This window comes from Monopterus albus, unplaced genomic scaffold (genome assembly GCF_001952655.1).
Source record: "Monopterus albus unplaced genomic scaffold, M_albus_1.0 scaffold68.1, whole genome shotgun sequence".
Classification (NCBI taxonomy): Eukaryota; Metazoa; Chordata; class Actinopteri; order Synbranchiformes; family Synbranchidae; genus Monopterus; species Monopterus albus.
The window spans coordinates 230192-251182 of record NW_018127948.1 but is presented as its reverse complement, the minus strand read 5'-3'; the positions used below and the strand labels follow the sequence as shown (position 1 = coordinate 251182).

The following is a 20991-nucleotide window of genomic DNA, read 5'->3' as shown; positions in this document are numbered from 1 at the left end:
ATTTGATTCTTCCTGAAAGCACCGTTCAGCTCTCTGGCCTGCAGACGACCAAGCTGCTGTGGTGGGAGAAGTAATCTCATTAGGTGGCAAAAATCCAAGATATACTCTGCTTGTTATGCCGATTTCAATTTAGATCCTAGGCTCGTGTTGAGATCATAGCTGAAATGCCTGTTAGATCTTTCAGAGGAATCTCCTGGGTTTCAACTCAATCATTAAGTTGAAACCAGAAACTGCTGTGATCACATCCTAAACAAACCAAGCAACGAATGATAATGCCAACATATTCAGAGAAGAAATGATTGTGTTGCATTCACAACAAATAGATATCATCAATATCCAAAAATTATGAAATAACCTTAGAAAAATCAACTGGACTTGGATTTCTAGATCGAAGACGTTTCACCTCTCATCCAAGAGGCTTCATCAGACTGAGAATCTGCACAGACATCCAAAAATTATGCTTTGACAAATATTTCAATACCTTGTTTCAGAATTTAATAATTAATCATTGTTACTATTTTGTGAGAAAATATAACCAACACATTACAGACAAAATATAAAACACAAGCATCAAATCTGTACAGTCATTATCAAGTTGCTACTTCATCTTCAAACCCTAAATCTACCCTAAACCCTAAATTACTCTGCATCAAGTTATGTCCCTTTAAGATCCTTAACAGAACACAAGGGTTAAAATAATATGAATTAATGTGAAATGGCTTTGATCCGTCATTTCTACAACAGCAACATCCAGACAAATAACGCAAATCATTATTTAGAACCATGAATTTTAGATGCTATAGATTCCAGATCGAGTTTACATCCTCCTTTGGCCTCCAACATGTGTTGCACAGTAAGGTTGTGGCTGATTTGAGGTAGCAATTCAGGTTGTAGTGGACAAATAAGCTATAGAGTCAAGTGATGACCAGATCTTTATAATGCTGGCGTGGGTGGTCCTCAATGTATTTCTTTATATACCAACAGGAGACATGAGCCTTAAGGTTTTCTTCAACCAGGAAGTCCATGGCAGCCTGTAAAAGGAACACTAAATTAAAAACAACAACAAGTATGACTTCACACTACAGCTTTTTCAAAACCACCTGATGCTCTGACCTGTGACAGCAGTGCAGCAACACCTTGGCTCCTAAATGTCTCTGGCACATAGGTTGACATCAGATCCACCTCCTTCTCGCTGATGAATCTGTACTGCAGCACAGCACGCTCTTGGGCCCCTGTGGACACAGGACACAGACAACTTAAAAAATGTCAAAATAGTGGTGTCCCAAAGGTCATACAGTGTAACACTGTGGTATTTTACAGATGGGAAGCATCTGGAGGCAGTGGTGGAATGTAATTAAGTACATTTATCCAATACAGTACTTTACAAATAAGAGAGGAGTCCAAAAATGAATGTAGTTGTGTTTTTCTTCTTTCCTCCCTTCTTCCCAAGTATCATCTCATGACTCCCAGATTTACCTTGTGACGATGAGCAAATTAAATATGTAAAACCAACAGTATTTATTGGAGGACATTAGCCCATATTTTTGATGAGGAAACCTACCGCATCTTTAGTTTGCAAGGACAAGACTATATACCTCAAAATATAAGTACAGCAAGCTAGTAAACATTCTTCCTTTCATTCCAGCTGTTTCCAAATGAAGACGTCTATGACCATACAGGACAACCAGATGATCAAGCATTACTAAACTCCCCCCAGAATATTTTTAGGCGACTCCCCACTTGCCTGCTATGGTCAACTAGCTAAAACCAAGATATAGGCTGCTAAAACGTGTTACTCTGCTGATACTATGTATGCCAAACTGTTGAACAGAGAAGCACAAATCGTACAAAATGCAGTAATGGATATCGGTGGTGCGGTGACTGATTTTTGGTGAAGGCAGATTAATTGCAAAGATTTTTCAGTGGAGTTTGGCTGAACCTTCTCTGACTTCGGCGACCGCCAGTATGTGCTTAGGATCCAAATACACAGCTGGATCAGAACAGCAACTGTATGTTCTCTGTGGGCTTTAATCAGTCGCTCACAGACTTGTTTCGGCCGGTGTCAGCAGGCCGCCAGCGGACCACAGTCACCGGAGCGTCAGCCTCGTGTGTGTGTGTGCTTACTAGCCAAGCTGGAGGGAGTCACGGTGAAACGCTGGTTCTGTCGGTCGTGTTCCACCTTCAACCTGCAACTGGAGCTTAATGTGCCAAAGGTGACCGGATTAGACCTGAGTCGGAGAGTTAACGCAGTGACTCTGGAAGATATGTTCAAGGCCATTTATACATGACAAGACTACGTAATACTGAACAGCATGTAGTGTAATTGCTATCCACTAGATGGCGCCAGATGCACATAATTCTTTTCTCAAAAAGGTTTGGCTCAGTCTTCCAAGGACTGGTAAAATAAACCATCACAGATAAATCTGAGGGCATGTGAGAGGATTATATGGAGAGGAAAGAAGAAACAAAGGGTGCCAACTGGACATTTATTTGTTTTGCAGGAGGTCAGAAATTAATTTGAAAAATGACTAGTAGGCTATAGCTGTCTGTTGTTGAGTAAAATATATATCTCTTAGATTTATCTATGTAATACATAGTGGAGTAAAAGTATAAAGTAATAAAAAAATAGAACTCAAGTAAAGTAAATGTGCCTCTGAGAGTGACTGTGATGGTAGGGATTGGCTTTTCCTGGTTTTTAGGGTTTTAAGATACTGTATATGCTTTGCCCTTGTTGGTGACAAGTAATTAATGACAGCATGGTGTGTTGTATGTACTGTATGTATGCTATTGTCAGTTTTAATTGCTGTATTTTCTTACCATTATACTGACTTCTGTCTGGAAGCCAAATTACCTCTGTGGGGACATTAAAGCTTTACTCTCTACTCTACTAATCACATCCACAAACACAAGAAAGAACACAAGATATTAGCTCATTTATTATTAATTTTTACAATTTTTATGCAAATGTTGTGCTATTATAATCACTATTCTCTTGTTTAAATATACAGAAAAGACATTACTACTCAGACCTAAATTGTTTCAAAAATCACAATTTTACACATAAGTCTGAGGTCATATTTCTAGCAACACATTTAAGATACACACTCAAATAGTTTAGGGGTTCACATCTTATAAATAGTTTATGAGATTTAATGGAAAAACTGAATCAAATGTAAATCCACTCAAACAACAAATGATAAACAATATTTCTAGAATCCCTGCATTTGTAAACAAGTGATTGTTTGTTTACTATCGGTTCCATCCATCCTCACTTCTCAGCATTTCACTGATTTGTTTCACCTGCACCAGAAAATCTCACCCCCAGTCACTAAGGCTGACTGTAGCCTTGGTGCTGACAGCAGGGTTACATCCTCTCAGAGGCAGCGGCATTCTTCACTCCTGCAGCCATCACAGCGAAGAACACATTTGGGCAGAAGGATCTGGTGTAGATGGCCACTTTGGGGAGCGAGGGAGCAATCACCACCTCTTTCCTCTTGCTGTTTAAAGTCTTGAAGATCTCAGTGGCTCCTTCATCTGGAGAAACACCAAGGGGTTTCTTTGTGCACAACACTACAAGAGCAGAAAGAGGGGTGAGGACAGACAGACTCAATAAGGTAAGTGATACACCTAATTAAAGAAACTAACTAGCAAACAGCGAGGGCCTTATAAACCTTTCCCTGCTTTGTGCAGCTGATAATATAGCCTGCATGGGACATACTTGAAAACATGTTGACCCAGTGGAAATTCTGCCCTTGTGAGTTTCTAAAAAAGTAATGTGGCCATCAATAATTTATCCTCCAGGGGCCACAACAAGATCCACACAATGGGAATCCAATCTTGTCAAAGACGACATGTTAGTGAAGGGGAAAATTAGTCCTTATGATGTTGCCAGACCACAGGGCAAAATCAATCAAAATAATTTGTCTAGGGAAGCTAAAGTATTGGCATTTTCATGGCAGTCTAATCACTAGTTGTAAAGATACTACATGTTGCTTCTAATATGTTTGTTCCTTCAGATTTTACTCACATGACCAGATGGATCTGGAAGAGGCTGTGTTTTCAGATGCAGAGCAGCTGATGAAGGTGTGGTTTATGGTGCTGACGCAGATACCGTACTCTTCCACTTCAGCTCTCAGGCAGTCAAAGAATGCCTGAACTGCATGTTTAGAGGCCGCATCTGGAAAACCAGTAACGCGCGACATGTCAACGTCCCCACTGCAGCCAGGTTACACATTTCAGATCTGACAGTGTCTTCTGCAACACTGTATCTATACCCCATCTCTACCATAAACTAATTTTGAAGCATCACACACGATCATAACTGAAAACATTGTTAGCTTATATGAACCCTTAATGTGTTTATGGGTGGGGGGTTTTTTGGTCTAGAGTTATTGTTTTCCTTTTTAATTTATTATACGATGTTCTACTTTTTAATGTATTGTGTGTTTGTATTACTACATTTTCTGTCTCAATCTTGTGCTAGATGGTTATTACAACCAACAGTAATTATGACTGGAGCAAAGGTCAACATTAACAGACATAGACCCACAAAGTCTGTGTTGGGAGGAGGTTGGGCCGTATGCTTGGTTCTTAAAACACAGTGTTCACTTCCACTCTGTGGTGTCTTTTTCACCTAATCAAGTAGTTCCTAAACCTAAACACATAGTTTAGGTGCCTAAACATAATGAAACTGATGATTCATAATCATAATAGCATGTTTGACACTTTCCATGATAATGCATTTCCAGTCCGCTTGCTGTCGTAACCCGCTTGTTTATGGCTGTTTCCATAAGGATGAAAGGCTGTAAATCTTGCCAGTGTGACATATTTTGTTTTTAATGTTAGTAAAGTTTTTGGCAATTCTGCCTGCCAGCACCAGAGCTATTTCAGGTGATGCAGCTATGGGTTGTACGAGAGGGAAATGACAAATGACCATATACTGTGGGTTGTATAGGTTGGAGGGGTTGTTGCCACTGTCAGCAGGACTCTGGTAACCATGAGTGCCTGTAGTTTTATGGCAGTTCATCAGGTAGATGTTCATAAAGTGAAAACTTTAATCTTGTCGATGCTGCTAAATGAAATATCACCAAAATGTTGGCAAACTATCCAATAACTGTTGAGTTATTTCAGTCCGGACCAGAGTGGTGGATCAACCAACGCTGCCATTCCTAGAGGAATGCTGCTAAAACTGTGGTCCACCAGCAGTAATACCTACCAGACCAAAGGAATTATACCATGTAAGCATCACACTTCATTAGAAAATGTGCAGTATATTAGTAAGTGATTTATGTACAGAAGAACTTAGAACTCACATGCAGTGCGAAAAGGCACAGTGAGTTTCCCTTGGATGCTGTTGACCAGGAGCAGGTGACCAGTTCTCCTCGAGATCATGAAGGGCAGCACACCTGAAACAGAAAGGCAACAGAAGAAATGTGACATTATCATACCTTCTCACACCAAAATTTAATTCTATATTCTACCTTTAGCCAGTGTGGCCGGTCCAAAGTAATTGTTGTCCATCAGTAACTTGTCCATTTCCAGAGACAGACTCTGTGCAGGCGCTTTGACCTTCATGCTGCTGTTAAAGATGAGAATATCCAAACAGCCATAACAATCCAGGATCTCTGTGATTGCCTCAGGCATGCTGTCCATATCTCCAAAATCCAGCTGCACAAGTTTAGGGGAAAACGTCTAAGGAGGAGAAACAGTGATGGTAAGTACATCTACAGTGGTGGAAAGTACCAAATTCTATTTATGTATTGTGGTAATTCGATTTAATGCCACTTTGTGCTTCTGACAACATTTCAAATGGAAACATTGTACGTTGTACTCTACATTATCTGATAACTGGTATAACGTCCTTTGAAATTTTTTGGAAGATTTTACACATTATACACATGAACATCTTATGAAATAACATGACAGTAAAATGTTTGTGCTAATGTATCATTAATGTTTTCCAATAATATATCTATTTTATCTATCTATTTTAATAAAAACCTCTGAAATGGGTCAATCTGCTCAATAAGTATTTACTTTTGATATTTTAAGTACTTTTGCTGACTTCGGTAAACTTTTGAATTCTTCTAACAGAGTACTTTTACAGTACTACAACTTCTTACATTCTGCTAAAGTATTACCAGCAAATAAAGTGCAGTCAATGGTCACTGTCTGTGTTATTTTATAGCAGTTTCTGGAACATTATAATATATCATGCATTACCATGAATGTGGCATTTTGTCATTAATATAGGATTGTTTACAGTGATGGAGTATACAGGTCTTTTACATAGGCCTGTACATGGAAGTGCTGATAAAACAATGGAAAAAATACACCCATACAAGTAACAGTTCTTCATTCATAATCCAATTTAAGTAAAAGCATTTAAAATTAAAAAGATGTATCAAAAATACTCATTCTAGAGTTAAAATAAAACCCCTGTGACTGATATTATATATTACATTACTAGATAATTATACATCAGTGCCTCAACAGCATTTTACTGTTGCAGCTGGAGCCAAGTGGAGCTAGTTTAATCTTATGGTTCCCAACCTAGAGGTCACCAGATAAGGACCAGCAGATAAATTTGAGGCCGTAAATAGAGAGGAAAGAAACAAAGTTGTGATACACAAAATTGTTTATGAAGTGGTTCATATTTGGGGTGTTTGTTGTTGCTGAGGTTTTTGTTTGTTTGTTTGTTTTTATTTATGGTGAATGAGACATTTAGGGGACAAATTTCTCTTTGCTAACACCTTACAGCCATCAAAACATGACAACTAGACAGTGTTTTTGTAAATGGTGGAAATGCTTTCCACCACTGGAAGTCTGTTAAACCAGTATGGACTAGCCCTACCTTCAGTCCCTGGCTCCATGAACCCATCAGTCATGATTGTCAGTAATACTGTTTCAGTGCTTGAATACGTACCACAGTAGGGTCTGAAGCATTTGCCAAATCATCAGCAAGTTCTTCAAGTTTCTCATAGCTTCTCCCACAAAGGATCAACCTTGCTCCTCCTTTGTGAAACAAGCCTGCACATTCTTCATCCGTGAATCCAAAACAAGTTGAAAAAAAAAGACACATAACAATGATGGAATCAATCAGAATTTAACGAAGTCTTGATTTTTTTTTAACTAATAATGATTTTTTACCTTAAACAACAATAAGTTTTTGTTACCTTTTCCAAGCCCAGATAAGGCATCGGTTATAACCACCACCTTATTGTGTACCGAAGTTTTGGACAACAGACCAACTACTATACCATAAAGGTAGAAAAATCCAGCTGTCAGTACAACAACACAGGGCACCAGAAGAACAGTGGTAATCCATTCTGGATCCATCTCATGGAGGATATCCTGAAAATATTCATTTGTTTGTTTGTTGAAAATGCTTGCAGAAAATATTGAAAGAAAAATTTTGACATTTCAGGGAAAATACACTTATTTCTGTTCTGGCAGAGAGTTGGATGAGAAGAAATTTATCTACTTTCAGGGCCAGTAGCATTAGCATAGCTTAGCATGCAAACAGGGGGAAACAGTTAGCCTGGCTTTGTCTAAAGATAACAAACAGAACCAGTACCTCTGGCTCACTAATTAATATGTTAAGCATCATTTGTGCAAAAGTAAAAAATGTACAAATGACTAATTGCTATTTTATGGGGGAATTATGTGTTGGACTAGATGTTGGCTGTTGGGGTTTTATTAAACACATAAGATATAACCTGTTAATTGATGTCATTTAGAGATACTGGTAGCATTTTGTTACGTCTGGACACAACCAAGCTCGTTGTTTCCCGTGTTTGTCCTCAGTATTTATGCTAAGCTAAGATAACTGGCTACTGGTCGTTGCTTCATATTTACTGTACAGACAAAATAGTAGTGTCAAGCTTCTAATCTAACTGTGGACAAGTCAAAACTATTCTTTTTTTATAATTAAAAGGAAAAAAACTGCATACATCACCAATGTTGATATTCTCAAGAAGGCCATGGTTAGCTAATTGTTTTTGTGTTGTTAAAGCAGGTATGTAAATAAACTTTTTAGATGAAAATTACTTTTTTATGATGCTGGAGAGATGGGATGGGATGGGATGGGATGGGATGGGATGTAAAAAACCATTTAGGATCTAGCACACATGTTTTACAAAATAAAGGAGGATTTCATACCCAAAAGCTTGCTGGCTCTGTTATATTTGAGTCCATCTCAACAACAATCAATTTAAAATCTAATTATGTCCTGATCGTTCTGGAAGAAAAAGAAAATTGACATTTGTAACCATATAGCAAAACAAAGACTAGGGATAAATACCACATCATTAATGTCTCAGTAGGATTTGTGTTTACTTACAGTGGTAATTTATATTTGGAGCTGCAGTGCTACATAAGGTAAAACTGACTGGGTTTTATTAGTTCATAATAAATTTGGAGAGACTGCTTTTCCTTCACATTAAGGATTATTTATTAGGAACCACTTATCAAATCATCAAAGACAAACACTTGCATGTCCTAGTTGTGTCCAAGTGGGACTTTGAAGATAACCTTTCAGTTTGGGTTTACCAGGCCAAGCACCAGCTGTTTGTCCAAGAAGGGACTTCTAAAAATAAACTGCCCCAGAAGTAGATACTGTATTTCTCACAAAGACTCAGTGTCACACAGTACTGGATGCATTATTTCACAACAAAGTCAAGAGATGCATAAACACAAATGAAATAACAGAGCATGTTTTATCCTATTCTGCAGCTTTCTAAAATAAAATAAAATCTTACAGCAAAGCTTCACTCATAATTCACCAACTGATTGCACAGTATCTTTGCATAAGTGATTCTCACATTAAACTTCATCTATAACTGACTGAGCCATCAGAACTCCATATTGCAAAAAATGAAGTAGCAGTCAACACTTACTGCTTCTCAGGCCTCTGCAGCAGTTCTGGACTGTGGTTTAATTCCCCTCCTGAGGAGCTGTAGCTGCTCGCCTCAGCAGCTCATTCACACAACTCCTCCAACATGACAGCAGGCTGGTCTGCCACAGGGATACTTTGGGATTTGAGGTCTTTTTATAGCAGCACAGATGAGTGAGTTATTTTCCATGTATGTTGTCAACATTGTGTTTGGAATGACAGGTGGAGAGGAGAGAGACATGCTGAGTAAGAGAAGTGTCTCCATACTAAAGAATAATTATACACAGCAATAGCACATGATCAGATTTATGAATCGAAACAAGCTTTACCAGAGTCATGCATTTGGAAATGTTCTACTGTTTGTATTGAACAGAATTAGAAAAAAAAGCACATATCTTGCCCCCCGTTTCTATACTTATGATTAAATTTTCCCCCAAAGTCTCACTAATTAAATATGTGTAGAGGTGCTCCATGGCTAGATTAACCTCCTGAGGGGCCCACTTATTAACTGATTAGTCAGAAGACAGAAACCTATTTGACAAAGTTAATAATTGATGAATCAAGTTTTTCTTAAATGAATGTGGCAAAAAAAAATCACTTGTACCAGCCTCGAAGTATAATATCTTTTTTTTTTTTTTTACTTTACCGACTTTATTATGAAAGTCAAATCAAAATCTTTGAATTTTTGAGTCTTGTTCAGACAAGAGAAGTCAAGTCACGTCAAGTCAACCTGATATCACCAATATGACTCAGGGGTCTGAACCCTAAAGCTCCAAGTCTAAAACATAAATGTGTTACAGCAGCGCTATAATTGTAAAGGTTCAGCCGGAAGTTGTGTATTATTGTGTCTGTCTTGACACCGGACTGGTTTCAGTGGTTTCTTGCTGCACCCAGCGGGCTGATTGGGTTACCGTTCTCTCTTCACACCTGCAGTATTTTTATACGACCAAAAAAAAAAACCTGTACTATATAATGTCGGATTTCGAAGAATTTGAGAAACAACTGAGCGAAAATCGACAAGGTGAGTATTAGCGGTCCTGTGCCCCAGGTTTGGTCTGTAAGCTAGCAGAGCAAGGCTTTTGCGTAACACTAGCTCCCTACATTATTTTATGAAGGAAAAACCCCGACCTGACAGCAACTTTAACAAGCACTTTTCTGCGCTATGACCCAGCCTGTTTGCCATTTTAGTGTTAAATTAATTAGCGTTTAGCTTAATCTCAACCTATATCCACCGTAGAGCCGAATGCTGAGGGGGGAGTCTGGGTGTTGTGTCGAGATGTGTTTCCCCTAACCTGAACCCTACCCTTATCCCAATCATAACCACACAGGGGGGCGCTACTATAAACAGTTTTAACGGGGGAACAGATTTCGACACAAGACCGGCAGGAGGACACGGAATTAACTGGCATTTTCCTGCGCGAAACACCGAGAAGCGAAACTTCCTTCACACCTTGCATTTATTATAATCTCTTCTTCTCCTGCAAAGATACACATGGTTAAAAATGACTTGTTATGACATTTTCTGAATTATTGTTATCTACTTTTTAATTCAGCATCCATTATGGAAGGATAGGTTTCTAATTTTAAGTGCACTTATGTACGTTTGTACTTAACTGTCATGTCATCTGCTCCGTGGTTTCTCATGACTGAAGCACTGTGAAACTTTGTTTCACTTTTTAGGAGTGCTGTAAAAATCTAAGCTATGATGAAGATGTTGTCGGCCATGTAGTGCTCATTATTAATGTCAGTTATTGATGTGAGCCTTGTTTGGTTTTCTGATTTCTGCCTCTTAACACCCCAGCTGACTGATACTGAGAATGTAGCACAAGGAGACAGATTTAGGCTAAAAACTTGGTGTTGGAGCCTCTAGTGTTGCCATACTAGTGAACACCCATAGAGAGTGACCATGGGATTCAACAGATTTTCTTTCATGAATGAGATGGTAACAGAAAACTAAGCTTTTTCTCCCTGTCCACCTCTCCAGAGCAGTTGGTTTTCATTTCCTCTCTGCTGTGATTTATTTGCCATTTAGGGGGGATAAGTCTGATAAATGAGCATCACAGAGAGCAATGGATACATTCAGCATGTGTTTTTATGTTTGTTTAGTTGTTTTTATGGCATTTGGGGCTCACGCAACTGAAGCCAGATGAGTAGGCTAAAGGGCTCCTGCAGCAGTCAACCTGGCTGCAGCAGGACCACAAACCAAAGATAAGGGTTGTGCATTTAAAACTGCTGTGGACACAAACTGTGCAGTACGGCAGAGTATTAGGGCCACTGCATCAATTTTTTTTTTTAATTCTGACTTTATTCTCAGAATTCTGACTTTAAACTCAGAATTCTGACTTTAATCTCAGAATTCTGACTTTAAAGTCCATGAGTTTAAAGTCAGAATTCTGAGAATAAAGTCAGAATTCTCAGAATAAAGTCAAAATTCTGAGTTTAAAGTCAGAATTCCGAGAATAAAGTCAGAATTCTCAGAATAAAGTCAAAATTCAGAGATTAAAGTCAGAATTCTGAGAATAAAGTCAGAATTTTAAAAAAAATTTATGCAGTGGCCCTAATACTCTTCCGTAGAGAGTAAACACGAATCAGTGGTAAGATTCTGTATTAATCTTATTAATAATGTGTTGCAACAGTTAAAGGGTTGGTTCACATTTTTAAGCCTGTCTTAAATCAGTCATGTGCTCATATGAGCTTTAAAACTGGTTTCTTTCACTGTAACCAGTTAAGCAACAGATACTTTTATGATCCATAATTAGCAGTTTTAGCAAAAGCAAAAATGCGAAACATTCCCAGCTTCTCCAGTATGAGCATATACTGGTTTCTGTTATTTTATGTTATTAAAATAACTGAATATCTTTGGTTTTTGGATTGTTAGATACAGCAGCATACATTTGAAGATGTCACACTGGACTTTAGAAAATTCTAGGGGTCATTTTCCCCTATTTTTCAAGGGCAAATAATGTGATGAGATAATTGTCAGGGTTGGTAAAGAAAACAAAAAAATCAAGTACAGTGAGAGAGAGCAGTGAAGTTTGAAGTAAGATACAGCACATAGAAGGTTCCCAGACCCCAAAAATAGAAAAAGACTATTAAGGAGAAGAAGAACCTTTCACCCAAACATGCCACATCTAAAACTTGACATTAAATCAAAACGGGGCTTGATTTAATGGGTGGATCAGATCTATACTGAAATAAAGAGTAGCTTTTATTGATTTGTTAAAAGGTCTTAAGTCATGTTCTTCCTCACATTCTTTTTTGCCAAGAAGAAAGGCCATATTAACCTGTCAGATTTTTCAAAGAAATATGATGCAGTGGTTTTAATCAATAGTGAATAATAATTCTCTGCACAGTGAGGTGCAACTTAAAATAAAAATACTGTAGTTGCTGCAAAATTTTTGTTGATCTGTTGTTAAAATTTATTCTGCAACATTTAACCAGAGCGAGAAAGAGAGAGACACAAAAAGAGAAGTCGCAGTGGATCTCTGGGCCGAGGTGACAAACATCGCAGTTGGAGCAAAGACAGAGGGAGCCGTAGCCGAGAGAAGCGAAGCCGCAGCAGAGACAGGAAGAGCCGGGACCGCAGGAGCTCCTCCCGGGACCACAAGAAGCACAGGTCAGTGGGTGCCGGATACAGCTACCAGCACGATTTGAATGTATTACTATATAGGCATTCCTACAGTAGCTTAAACTGTCCTGCAATAAATTCTCCTTTCATAAAGGTGAAGTGTTCACTTTGTGTTGACATTGTGTGGGAGAGCTGTTGATGGGTGATCAGTTTGGAGGATGTAGCTTGTGGTTGAATGTATTGCTTCATACCAGCAGACAGGTCTTTTTGTTACTTCGACCGCCCTGTTTATATAACAAGGGTATGATAAATAACAGAATCACCTCTCAATATAACACAATATAGTACTAATACTATTCTGTAATAAAATACTAATAAACTGGAAACTCATCTTAAGTTTAATTGTTTGAGTTTTTCTTGTCATGCTTGAGCTTTTATTTTGCCTATTCTCTGCTTCTAGCCACTCTCCGAGGCGGACAAGGAAAAAAAGGACCTGCAAATACTGGGATGTGCCTCCACCTGGCTTTGAACACATCACACCAATGCAGTATAAGGCTATGCAAGGTACTTGTCATGTTCTCCTTGCTTGATTAGTCTCAGAGTGAGTCTGTTGCAAACCGGCACCTAATAGAGTAACTCACAAATTCCATGGCCATGGGCGGGTCCAGGTGAGGGGTGGCCCTGCCCACCCCCAGAATCTGATTGGCCACCCCTGACAGAGCCAAAACGTGATGCTTGCCAATATTAATGAACAAAAAATGAAAAACAATGACTAACATTTTTCTGATGCTTTATAATTGATTTTGGTCAAAATATTTCAAATTAAAATTGGTCAAATTTTATATCATTCATGCATCATGATATTTGCATTCATTTCTCCAGTTGTGTTGTTGTGGAGTACTTGGCATGATTCACCTTAGTGGATGTGCAGCAGCCAGAAGTAAATAAGGAGTGCAACCAAAATTAGCCAAAAGAAAGAACTGTGTGCCTCATTTTTACAAAAAATAAACAATTGGATTCCTAATAATACAGTATATGTTTTATTATCTCATAGAACTAGGGGTTCAATTTATTTTATACATGTATTTCAAATGTGCCACCCCCCTCTGAGTCTCTGCCCCAACCTGGCCACCGCGTCCAAAATATTCTAGATCCACCCCTGTCCACGGCAACAAAATACTTCCTTGTTACAGGACCCAACGCCCCCAAATTATGCTGTCAACTGTAGTTCCACCACTTGTTGCATAATTATCTCCCAAACATAAGTGAGAAAAATAATAAAAATAGAAATGACAAAATCGCTTAAGAGTAATTTAACATTATTGAGGATGAGAATGTCCCATCAACATGATTCTTACATTGCACCAACAGGTTTTACTCACACTGCCTAAAAACTGTAATGTAATTTTTTAGGAATTCCAGAGGTTAAATTAATGCTCATTTCAGTGAATCATCCGGAATTGAGTCACAACAATTAACCCCGATAAAATAAAGGTTGCAGAAGTCCTGCTGATGAAAGTAAAGGGCTCTTTCTTTTTATTTTACCTCAGCGGCCGGGCAGATACCGACTATAGCTCTGCTGGCAACAACCACCACCGCTGGAGTAGCTGCAGCACCGACACAAGTGCCCATTGTTGGCAGTCAGATGACAAGACAAGCAAGACGCCTCTATGTTGGAAATATTCCATTTGGAGTCACTGAGGTAAAATCTGTAGATACTCCTTTCTTTGACTTCCTGTTTATTCTGATACCTGTTATACTGTTACCCAGTGCCAAGATGTCATATTGCAGTGTTTGCAGTCATGCTCTTTGTGTTTTCTTTCTCCTCAGGAGTCCATGGCCGAGTTCTTTAATGCTCAGATGCGGCTTGCAGGTCTTTCACAAGCTCCAAGTAACCCTGTACTCGCTGTGCAGATTAATCAGGATAAGAACTTCGCTTTCCTAGAGGTATCTTGGTTATATTTCTGATAATTCCAAAACATCCTCAGTTTAAAGATCCCACGTCATAAGTGACTTACAGGACAAGGCTCCCGATTTTCTATGTTTTGATTATTCTCAAAAATCCCAGGAAAAGACCAAAACTAAAAATTAACATATCGTACTAACAAGTATTGTGTGTGACAAAGCAACAGGAGCAATAGGAAGACATCCAGAGTGACTATTTCAGCATTTGTGTTTGATCTGTTATCATCCAAATATAATAATTATAATAATAAAGTTTATTCATTTAGTACTTACTGTATCAAAACTAGATATTACCAAGTGCTTTACATATAGATGGAAATCAGCCAGCCTGCATACACACATAAATACACACACACAGACAAAGAAGATTAATTTCTAATATGAAAGAGTTTTATTTCCAACATTAACATACCACTGTAAAATTTGCCAGAGACCTGTTGATGCTGCAGAGTTGTTCTCCTCCTTATTGCCTCTTTCACACTGTATCATAACGTTGCGTCATGTTACTGTGATGAAATCTTGTAACAGAAGTCTCAAAGCAGCTTTTCATTTTTAGTTTCGATCTGTAGATGAGACGACACAGGCCATGGCCTTCGATGGAATCATTTTCCAGGGTCAGTCACTGAAGATCAGAAGACCACATGACTATCGACCTTTACCCGGTATCTCGGAGCAGCCTGCTTTCCATGTCCCAGGTTTGTTACTAATATTTTTCAACCTAAAACAACATGTATCATACAGTATGATATATAATTATTTTATTGGAAATGTTACCTTTTTTCCCACGTAGGTGTCGTCTCCACCGTCGTTCCTGATTCCCCCCATAAACTGTTTATAGGAGGCCTGCCTAACTACCTTAATGATGACCAGGTATTTTACTGAAAACCGAGTCAAACAGGTGCATTCATGTTTCCTCATTTTTCTCTCACTTACTGAGGTTTTGTCGCACTGAAATATTTGTTTTTTCGACATGAGTCAAAATAGCTGAAGTGAATGTGTATCCTAGCTAGAAACAGGAGATTTTCCCATAGTATAATGCAAAAACTAACAATTAATGTTAACAAAAACACAGTATAGGGAAAACCTAAATAGATTAATATTTTATGACTTGCATTTGTGAATGTGTATCTGATATTTTATAGTATTCACAATGGACAACATATACAGATAAGTGGCTTTTTCAAACTGTCACATGCTCTTATTTTGCTAAATCTATATATTATGAGAAGACTTTTATGACTTCTAAGAAAACTGCTCATGCCTTTCTCATGTTAAGCATACTGATTTAAGAAAGGTAAGCAAAGCCCAGTATATTTACATAAAAGGCTGATAAGCCTACCTGTAATTCTCTGTGGTCTTTAGGTGTAAATATTGGTTCCCATGAATGTGAGTTCATATTTTCAAAGAAAAAGTTCACCTTAATAAACCTTCTACTAAAAATGGTAGCACTACAGGTGCTGTCGTATTTATATATCTTAAGTAGAGCAGCAGCACAGTGTATTAGCAGAAACTGATAATGATATAGCTGCTAGCCTCTGATGTACAGAGCTCAAGCATTTCTGTCAAAATGTCAAATATTCTCTGGATCCAGCTTGTCAGGTTTGAGGATTTGTTGCTTTTATACTCTTTTATTATCGTTGTATGTTGTTAACATTTAACCATAGACTGTATATAAAGATGGACAGCATATGCAATATACTTGGGTGGGGGGCAGTCATTTTGTCCATTTTTATATATGGTTTTTACAAAAAGTGCAATAACATATGTCATATTCAGCTCCAAACTGGGAGTAGAACCAGGAGAAAACAACGGAACACCTGAATTTAAGACCCCTGTTTAGCATTTATAAGCAGTATATACTGTACACATTTAATAGATGGCTTATAACACACTTTAATGTAGTTACAGGTAGATGTTAGTGTCTATTAATGCATTTGTTATCAACTACAAAGCATCTTTTCTGCACACAAAAGTGCACTGGATGCTAAACAGATAACAAATCATAATCTAATAAAAACAGCTGCAATCATATAACAAATGAGTTTGTATGAGAAGTTATAATTGTTTACAAATACCGCACATTAATAAACACTAAAATATTGTTGTAGCCACATAAAACTACATTATATTGTAGTCTGTTAAAAACCTTTTGCAGTATTTACTGTTTATATGCTGCCTATAAATGCTAAATAAAGGGATTTAGAAGTAAAGGGTAACCATTTGAAGACGGCTGGTGTGTGGCATATTTATAGACTAAATGGTTGATCAGTTATTCAATACAGAACAAGTAATCATTAGTTGCACCTACTTTTGACTGTTTACAAAATGGCAAGGCCCCTTTCATGGTGGTCATCATTGATAAATCAGTACAGTCGGGCAGGTTTAGGGATTGTGGGGTGCAACAAAAATCGCTAAACAACTCATTGGAAATTCATCATAATTAAATGTATAGGGGAATGTAAGGATGGACTTTTTCTTTGAGAATATCAAAATTTAAAGTAAATATTTTCTTCTAAACAGGTTATGGTTTTGAGTCTTCTGTATCAAGTTAACAGTTTGACAGTCGAGCTTCATCTTTGCTCTCAGACAGGAAGATAATCTAAATTTCACAGTGAATTTAATTCTAACTGTCCATTCTGTCTCACTACTCTAACCAGTTTATAGAGCACATGTAGCCTAATGTGTATTATTCACTGACTTTTTTTTTGGCTACTTGCAGTCACTGCTACTGCGTTGATACTCACAGCTCTTTCATTTTTGTTCCCCCACTTTGTCCCCAGCTAGGGGCTGTAAGATCGTTAAGTCTGCGCTCATAATTTGTTCAGTAGTACTCATCTACTGCTGCCATGCCAACATGTAACACAAGGCAAGTAAGACATTCTGGTCCTCACATGGATACACTCCGAGCCAGCAGGCTCCCTTACTGGCTACTTTCTTTCTCCCATCATGCTTTTGGAGCGCGTTTAGGACCCGGGGATTTTGGGTTAAAGACTGATCATTAAGACTTGGGCATGTTGTTGCTGGTGGTGGTTTTTAGGGGGTTGTATTCAGCTTTTAATGTAAAGGTAAGACTAATGTGAAAGTAAAATTTTAAACCACGTTAAATAAGATTGGTTTTTTATTTATATTCATATATATTATAATATATATATATATATTATTGAATATATCAACTTATTATTATTATCCTTTCTATATCATTTGCTCATGTATGGCTGTGTCTCCATGGCACTCGAGATTACCAGTGAAACAATTAATCAATTAGTTGATCGACTAAAAATTATTTGGCGCCATTTTAGATAATTTATTAATCTTTTAAGTCACTTTTTAAGCAAAAATGCCTAAAACTGACTGATTTTGACTTTTTCTTGATTCTTTACTCTTTTATAATAGTAAACTGAGTATCTGTTTTTTTTTTGGCTGTTTGGACAAAAGAGGCAATCTGGAAACATCAGCGTGGATTTTAGGAAACAGTCAGGGGAATTTTTCTCGAATTTCATTTTATAGATTTTTTTAAAATAAATTATCAGTAAAACAAATGAGCAAATTAATCAATAAAGAAAGTAATTGCAGCCTTTTTCCAGATGAAGTTTTCTCCTCTGAAGTCCTAGAAGATTATTCTGAATACTCAGATGTAGCTGAGGTTTCATGTCTCGCTAAACCCTCAAAGGTTTTATACACAATTTTATACATCCCCGTCTCTTCTCTTTCTTTTCAGAACTCAACACAGCAATGCAGAATCTAGAAAATGTACAAATTATATGTATTCCTATATATTTTGTTTCCATTAATCATATTAAATACAGTACAGTATATATTTTCAGTCCATTTATTAGGATTTGATTTTGACTATCAAATGGACATTTAGAATTCACTCTTTAGAATAACACATTATGTTTTGTCCCATATCTTACATCTTATATGTTGCTGTTTGACTCTTTTTTGCAGGTGAAGGAGCTCTTGACATCATTCGGGCCTCTTAAAGCGTTCAATCTTGTGAAGGACAGTGCCACGTCACTGTCAAAAGGTTATGCCTTTTGTGAATATGTAGATATCGGCGTCACAGATCAGGTATACCATGTTACAGTATTATTCCTCCTTATTAAGATCATTAGCTGTGTTGTTTTATCGCTTGCTTAGAGCTGTCTGTGTATTCTACATTAGGCTGTAGCGGGGCTCAATGGAATGCAACTGGGTGACAAAAAGCTGATAGTCCAAAGGGCGAGTGTGGGAGCTAAAAATGCCAATCCTGTGAGTAGGACTCCTTAACCCTTTATCCTATTTGAAGGTCGTAGCAGGAAGAGTGTAGATTTTATTAACACTTACAAGGATTCCTTTCCACTGAAGCGTCCCAGTAAACTGTGACAATGTGACAGTGAACCAGCATGCACAACAGGGTTCAACATCCTATTCCCTGCTTTCACAACAAAATTCACTCCTGTTGCCTGGTAAAAATAACTACAGGGATCCAGTTTTGCATGTCTGTGTCTGTTGAGACTGCCAATACTGAAACAGCGCTTTCTTCTTATAACAACATTAACATGGCTGCAAGGGTTTTATGTATGTGTATGAGAGAGAGAGAGAGGGAGAGGGAGAGATAAACACACTGAATTACTGTGCATCTTGTCTGTCATTGTGGTAATGAAATTGACTGAACTGTTTCCATGCTAAATGGCAGCATCTGGTTCACTTGTGTGCCAAGTCTGTTAAAAGTAAGGTCTATGGAGTGGACAGCAACATGTGTACTGTAAACTGAGGCAGATGAAGTGTGTGCAGATAATAACCACCTTCATCTCACAACGCAACATCCACAGCATCCACAGAAAGAACTGGGGGAAAGCCTTGCAAAATTAGCTGCATTCTTCTGTGCTATTGCACACATTAATTACCTGAGGTGAGCAATGAAAATGATAGCTTTACTCTGACCAAAATCCAAACATCAAACATATCAGAAGAAGTGAAAAATAAAAAAGTATTTCTTTAAAACAGGATTGCCTAGTTTTTATTTTTCAGTACACACACCTCTGAACACATCAGACAAATCGGTTAGAACTCAGTAAAACCCCACCTCATCTGCGTCTGGCTGCAGATTTGAGGTACTCCGTTCAGGTTGTACCACTTTGCTCCATCCCAGCTGCAGTATGATTTCTTGGAGACATGGCTTTCCATTTGTTGAGCTGTTATCACGCATTACCGTGACTGGTGCAGATTTTGGAGTGCTAAGATTGGTGATATGACTGATAAGGAGTGTGTTAAAAATCACCACATCCTGTGGTTTATATTCGCTTCACCCAGCCCTTTTACACTTTGGGCTGCTGGACCTTTGCACTTGTCGTTGCACTTGAGCTATTAAAATAGGGGTCTATACTCGATAAACACTCTAGTATTGTCATTGTGAGCATTGTAGCTTGCTGATGTTAGCATTTAGCTCAGAGCACCACTGTGTGCATCTGGATAATGTTCTCACAGTAGCAGTTGGTGGATGTGAAAGGTGGTTGTGAAAGAAAAATGACTTCCCAACGTGTTGATTCGCTGCAGTAATGCCAAAGATTTAGTACAGACAGAGGGAAGGGGGGAAGGAAGCAACAGGTTTAATGGAAAATAAATAAATAACTAAACCGTTATCTGATGTGTACCTCCTGACCCTTCCTCTATCTACAGACCTCCGTAATAGAAACCCCAGTAACGCTGCAGGTCCCGGGACTACAGAGGCTGCAGAACTCTGGTATGCCCACGGAGGTGCTGTGTCTTCTCAACATGGTGATGCCAGAAGAGCTGGTGGATGACGAGGACTACGAGGAGATCCTGGAAGACATCCGTGAGGAGTGCTGCAAGTATGGCAGCGTCCGCTCCATCGAGATCCCCCGGCCTGTCGACGGTGTGGAAGTTCCTGGCTGTGGAAAGGTGAGCCCTTTGTCTGTAGAGTACATTTTACATTTAAAGTTTAGAATATGAATTCAAGGAAACTTGGCTTATTATACACCAGCGGTTTTCAGCCAATGGTCCATGGCCCCTTGGTGGTCTGTGAAGGCATTTCAGATGGTCTCTGACCATGCATTCAATAATATAGTTTCACTGTAGGAATCATTATTTTTAAATGTTTTTTTGAACACATTTCAATATATTATGTATTGGTTGTGAATAATCAAATACATACAATTTAGAAAAGCCAAGGTGACTTTGAGGATTAAAATGGTGTCTGTTTGGGCAATCTGCCCCACAAGAGTGGTCCTTGGATTACTTCTTAAGCTTGATTTGTGGTTCTGCATTGAATCTACACCAAACCTACGGTATAGGTAACATGTAGCCTTGTACCCTATGCCCTAGCCTGATGTTCACCTTGAACGAATGAACACAGATCCAGCTGTCTGATCTTATGCTGAAAATAGACAAACAACATTACCAAACAACATTATTGGTAAAATGAAATAATTTAATTCATTACAGACTCTGTCTTAGTTCTCTTAAAATGTGCATTTACATGGTCATTTCAAGCTGTAAGAGATGTAGACTTGCAGAGCAGAGGCAAAACCCAGCATAATGTGAAAGGTGTTTTTTTTTTTTT

At 38.2% G+C, this 20991-nt stretch overlaps 3 protein-coding genes across 7 annotated transcripts in view; 1 reads left to right on the top strand and 2 right to left on the bottom strand.

Moving 5' to 3' along the window:
* Positions 1-486: 486 nt before the first annotated feature.
* Positions 487-2923, bottom strand: LOC109962833 (protein NATD1-like). Of its 2 annotated transcripts, none has more exons than XM_020604876.1 (3): positions 2125-2923; positions 1137-1232; positions 487-1031 (listed from the first exon to the last, which is right to left on the bottom strand). In XM_020604876.1, the coding sequence occupies exons 1-3, from the start codon at positions 2276-2278 to the stop codon at positions 1009-1011; spliced, it is 273 nt and encodes a 90-aa protein (XP_020460532.1). In that variant the 5' UTR covers positions 2279-2923; the 3' UTR covers positions 487-1008. The 2 variants fall into 2 exon arrangements, with proteins under 2 accessions (XP_020460532.1, XP_020460531.1); XM_020604875.1 differs by having other exon boundaries at positions 1114-1232; positions 2125-2921.
* Positions 2919-10500, bottom strand: dhrs7ca (dehydrogenase/reductase (SDR family) member 7Ca). Of its 3 annotated transcripts, none has more exons than XM_020604872.1 (9): positions 10022-10500; positions 8898-9045; positions 8161-8239; positions 7176-7353; positions 6926-7038; positions 5481-5691; positions 5313-5405; positions 4028-4177; positions 2919-3570 (listed from the first exon to the last, which is right to left on the bottom strand). In XM_020604872.1, the coding sequence occupies exons 3-9, from the start codon at positions 8194-8196 to the stop codon at positions 3365-3367; spliced, it is 987 nt and encodes a 328-aa protein (XP_020460528.1). In that variant the 5' UTR covers positions 8197-8239; positions 8898-9045; positions 10022-10500; the 3' UTR covers positions 2919-3364. The 3 variants fall into 3 exon arrangements, with proteins under 3 accessions (XP_020460528.1, XP_020460529.1, XP_020460530.1); XM_020604873.1 differs by having other exon boundaries at positions 10116-10500; XM_020604874.1 differs by lacking the exon at positions 8161-8239.
* The window catches only part of LOC109962831 (splicing factor U2AF 65 kDa subunit-like), a 14167-nt gene continuing 2805 nt past the window's right edge, over positions 9630-20991 (top strand). Inside the window, exons 1-10 of one of the 2 annotated variants that reach the window (XM_020604870.1) lie at positions 9643-9914; positions 12335-12509; positions 12922-13025; positions 14012-14163; positions 14292-14408; positions 14983-15121; positions 15217-15296; positions 18375-18497; positions 18591-18677; positions 20088-20330. In XM_020604870.1, coding sequence (XP_020460526.1) covers positions 9683-9914; positions 12335-12509; positions 12922-13025; positions 14012-14163; positions 14292-14408; positions 14983-15121; positions 15217-15296; positions 18375-18497; positions 18591-18677; positions 20088-20330 — 1452 coding nt within the window. In that variant the 5' untranslated portion in view covers positions 9643-9682. Of the gene's footprint in view, positions 9915-12334; positions 12510-12921; positions 13026-14011; positions 14164-14291; positions 14409-14982; positions 15122-15216; positions 15297-18374; positions 18498-18590; positions 18678-20087; positions 20331-20991 lie in introns of both variants that reach the window. The other variant, XM_020604871.1, reaches the window with a different exon arrangement.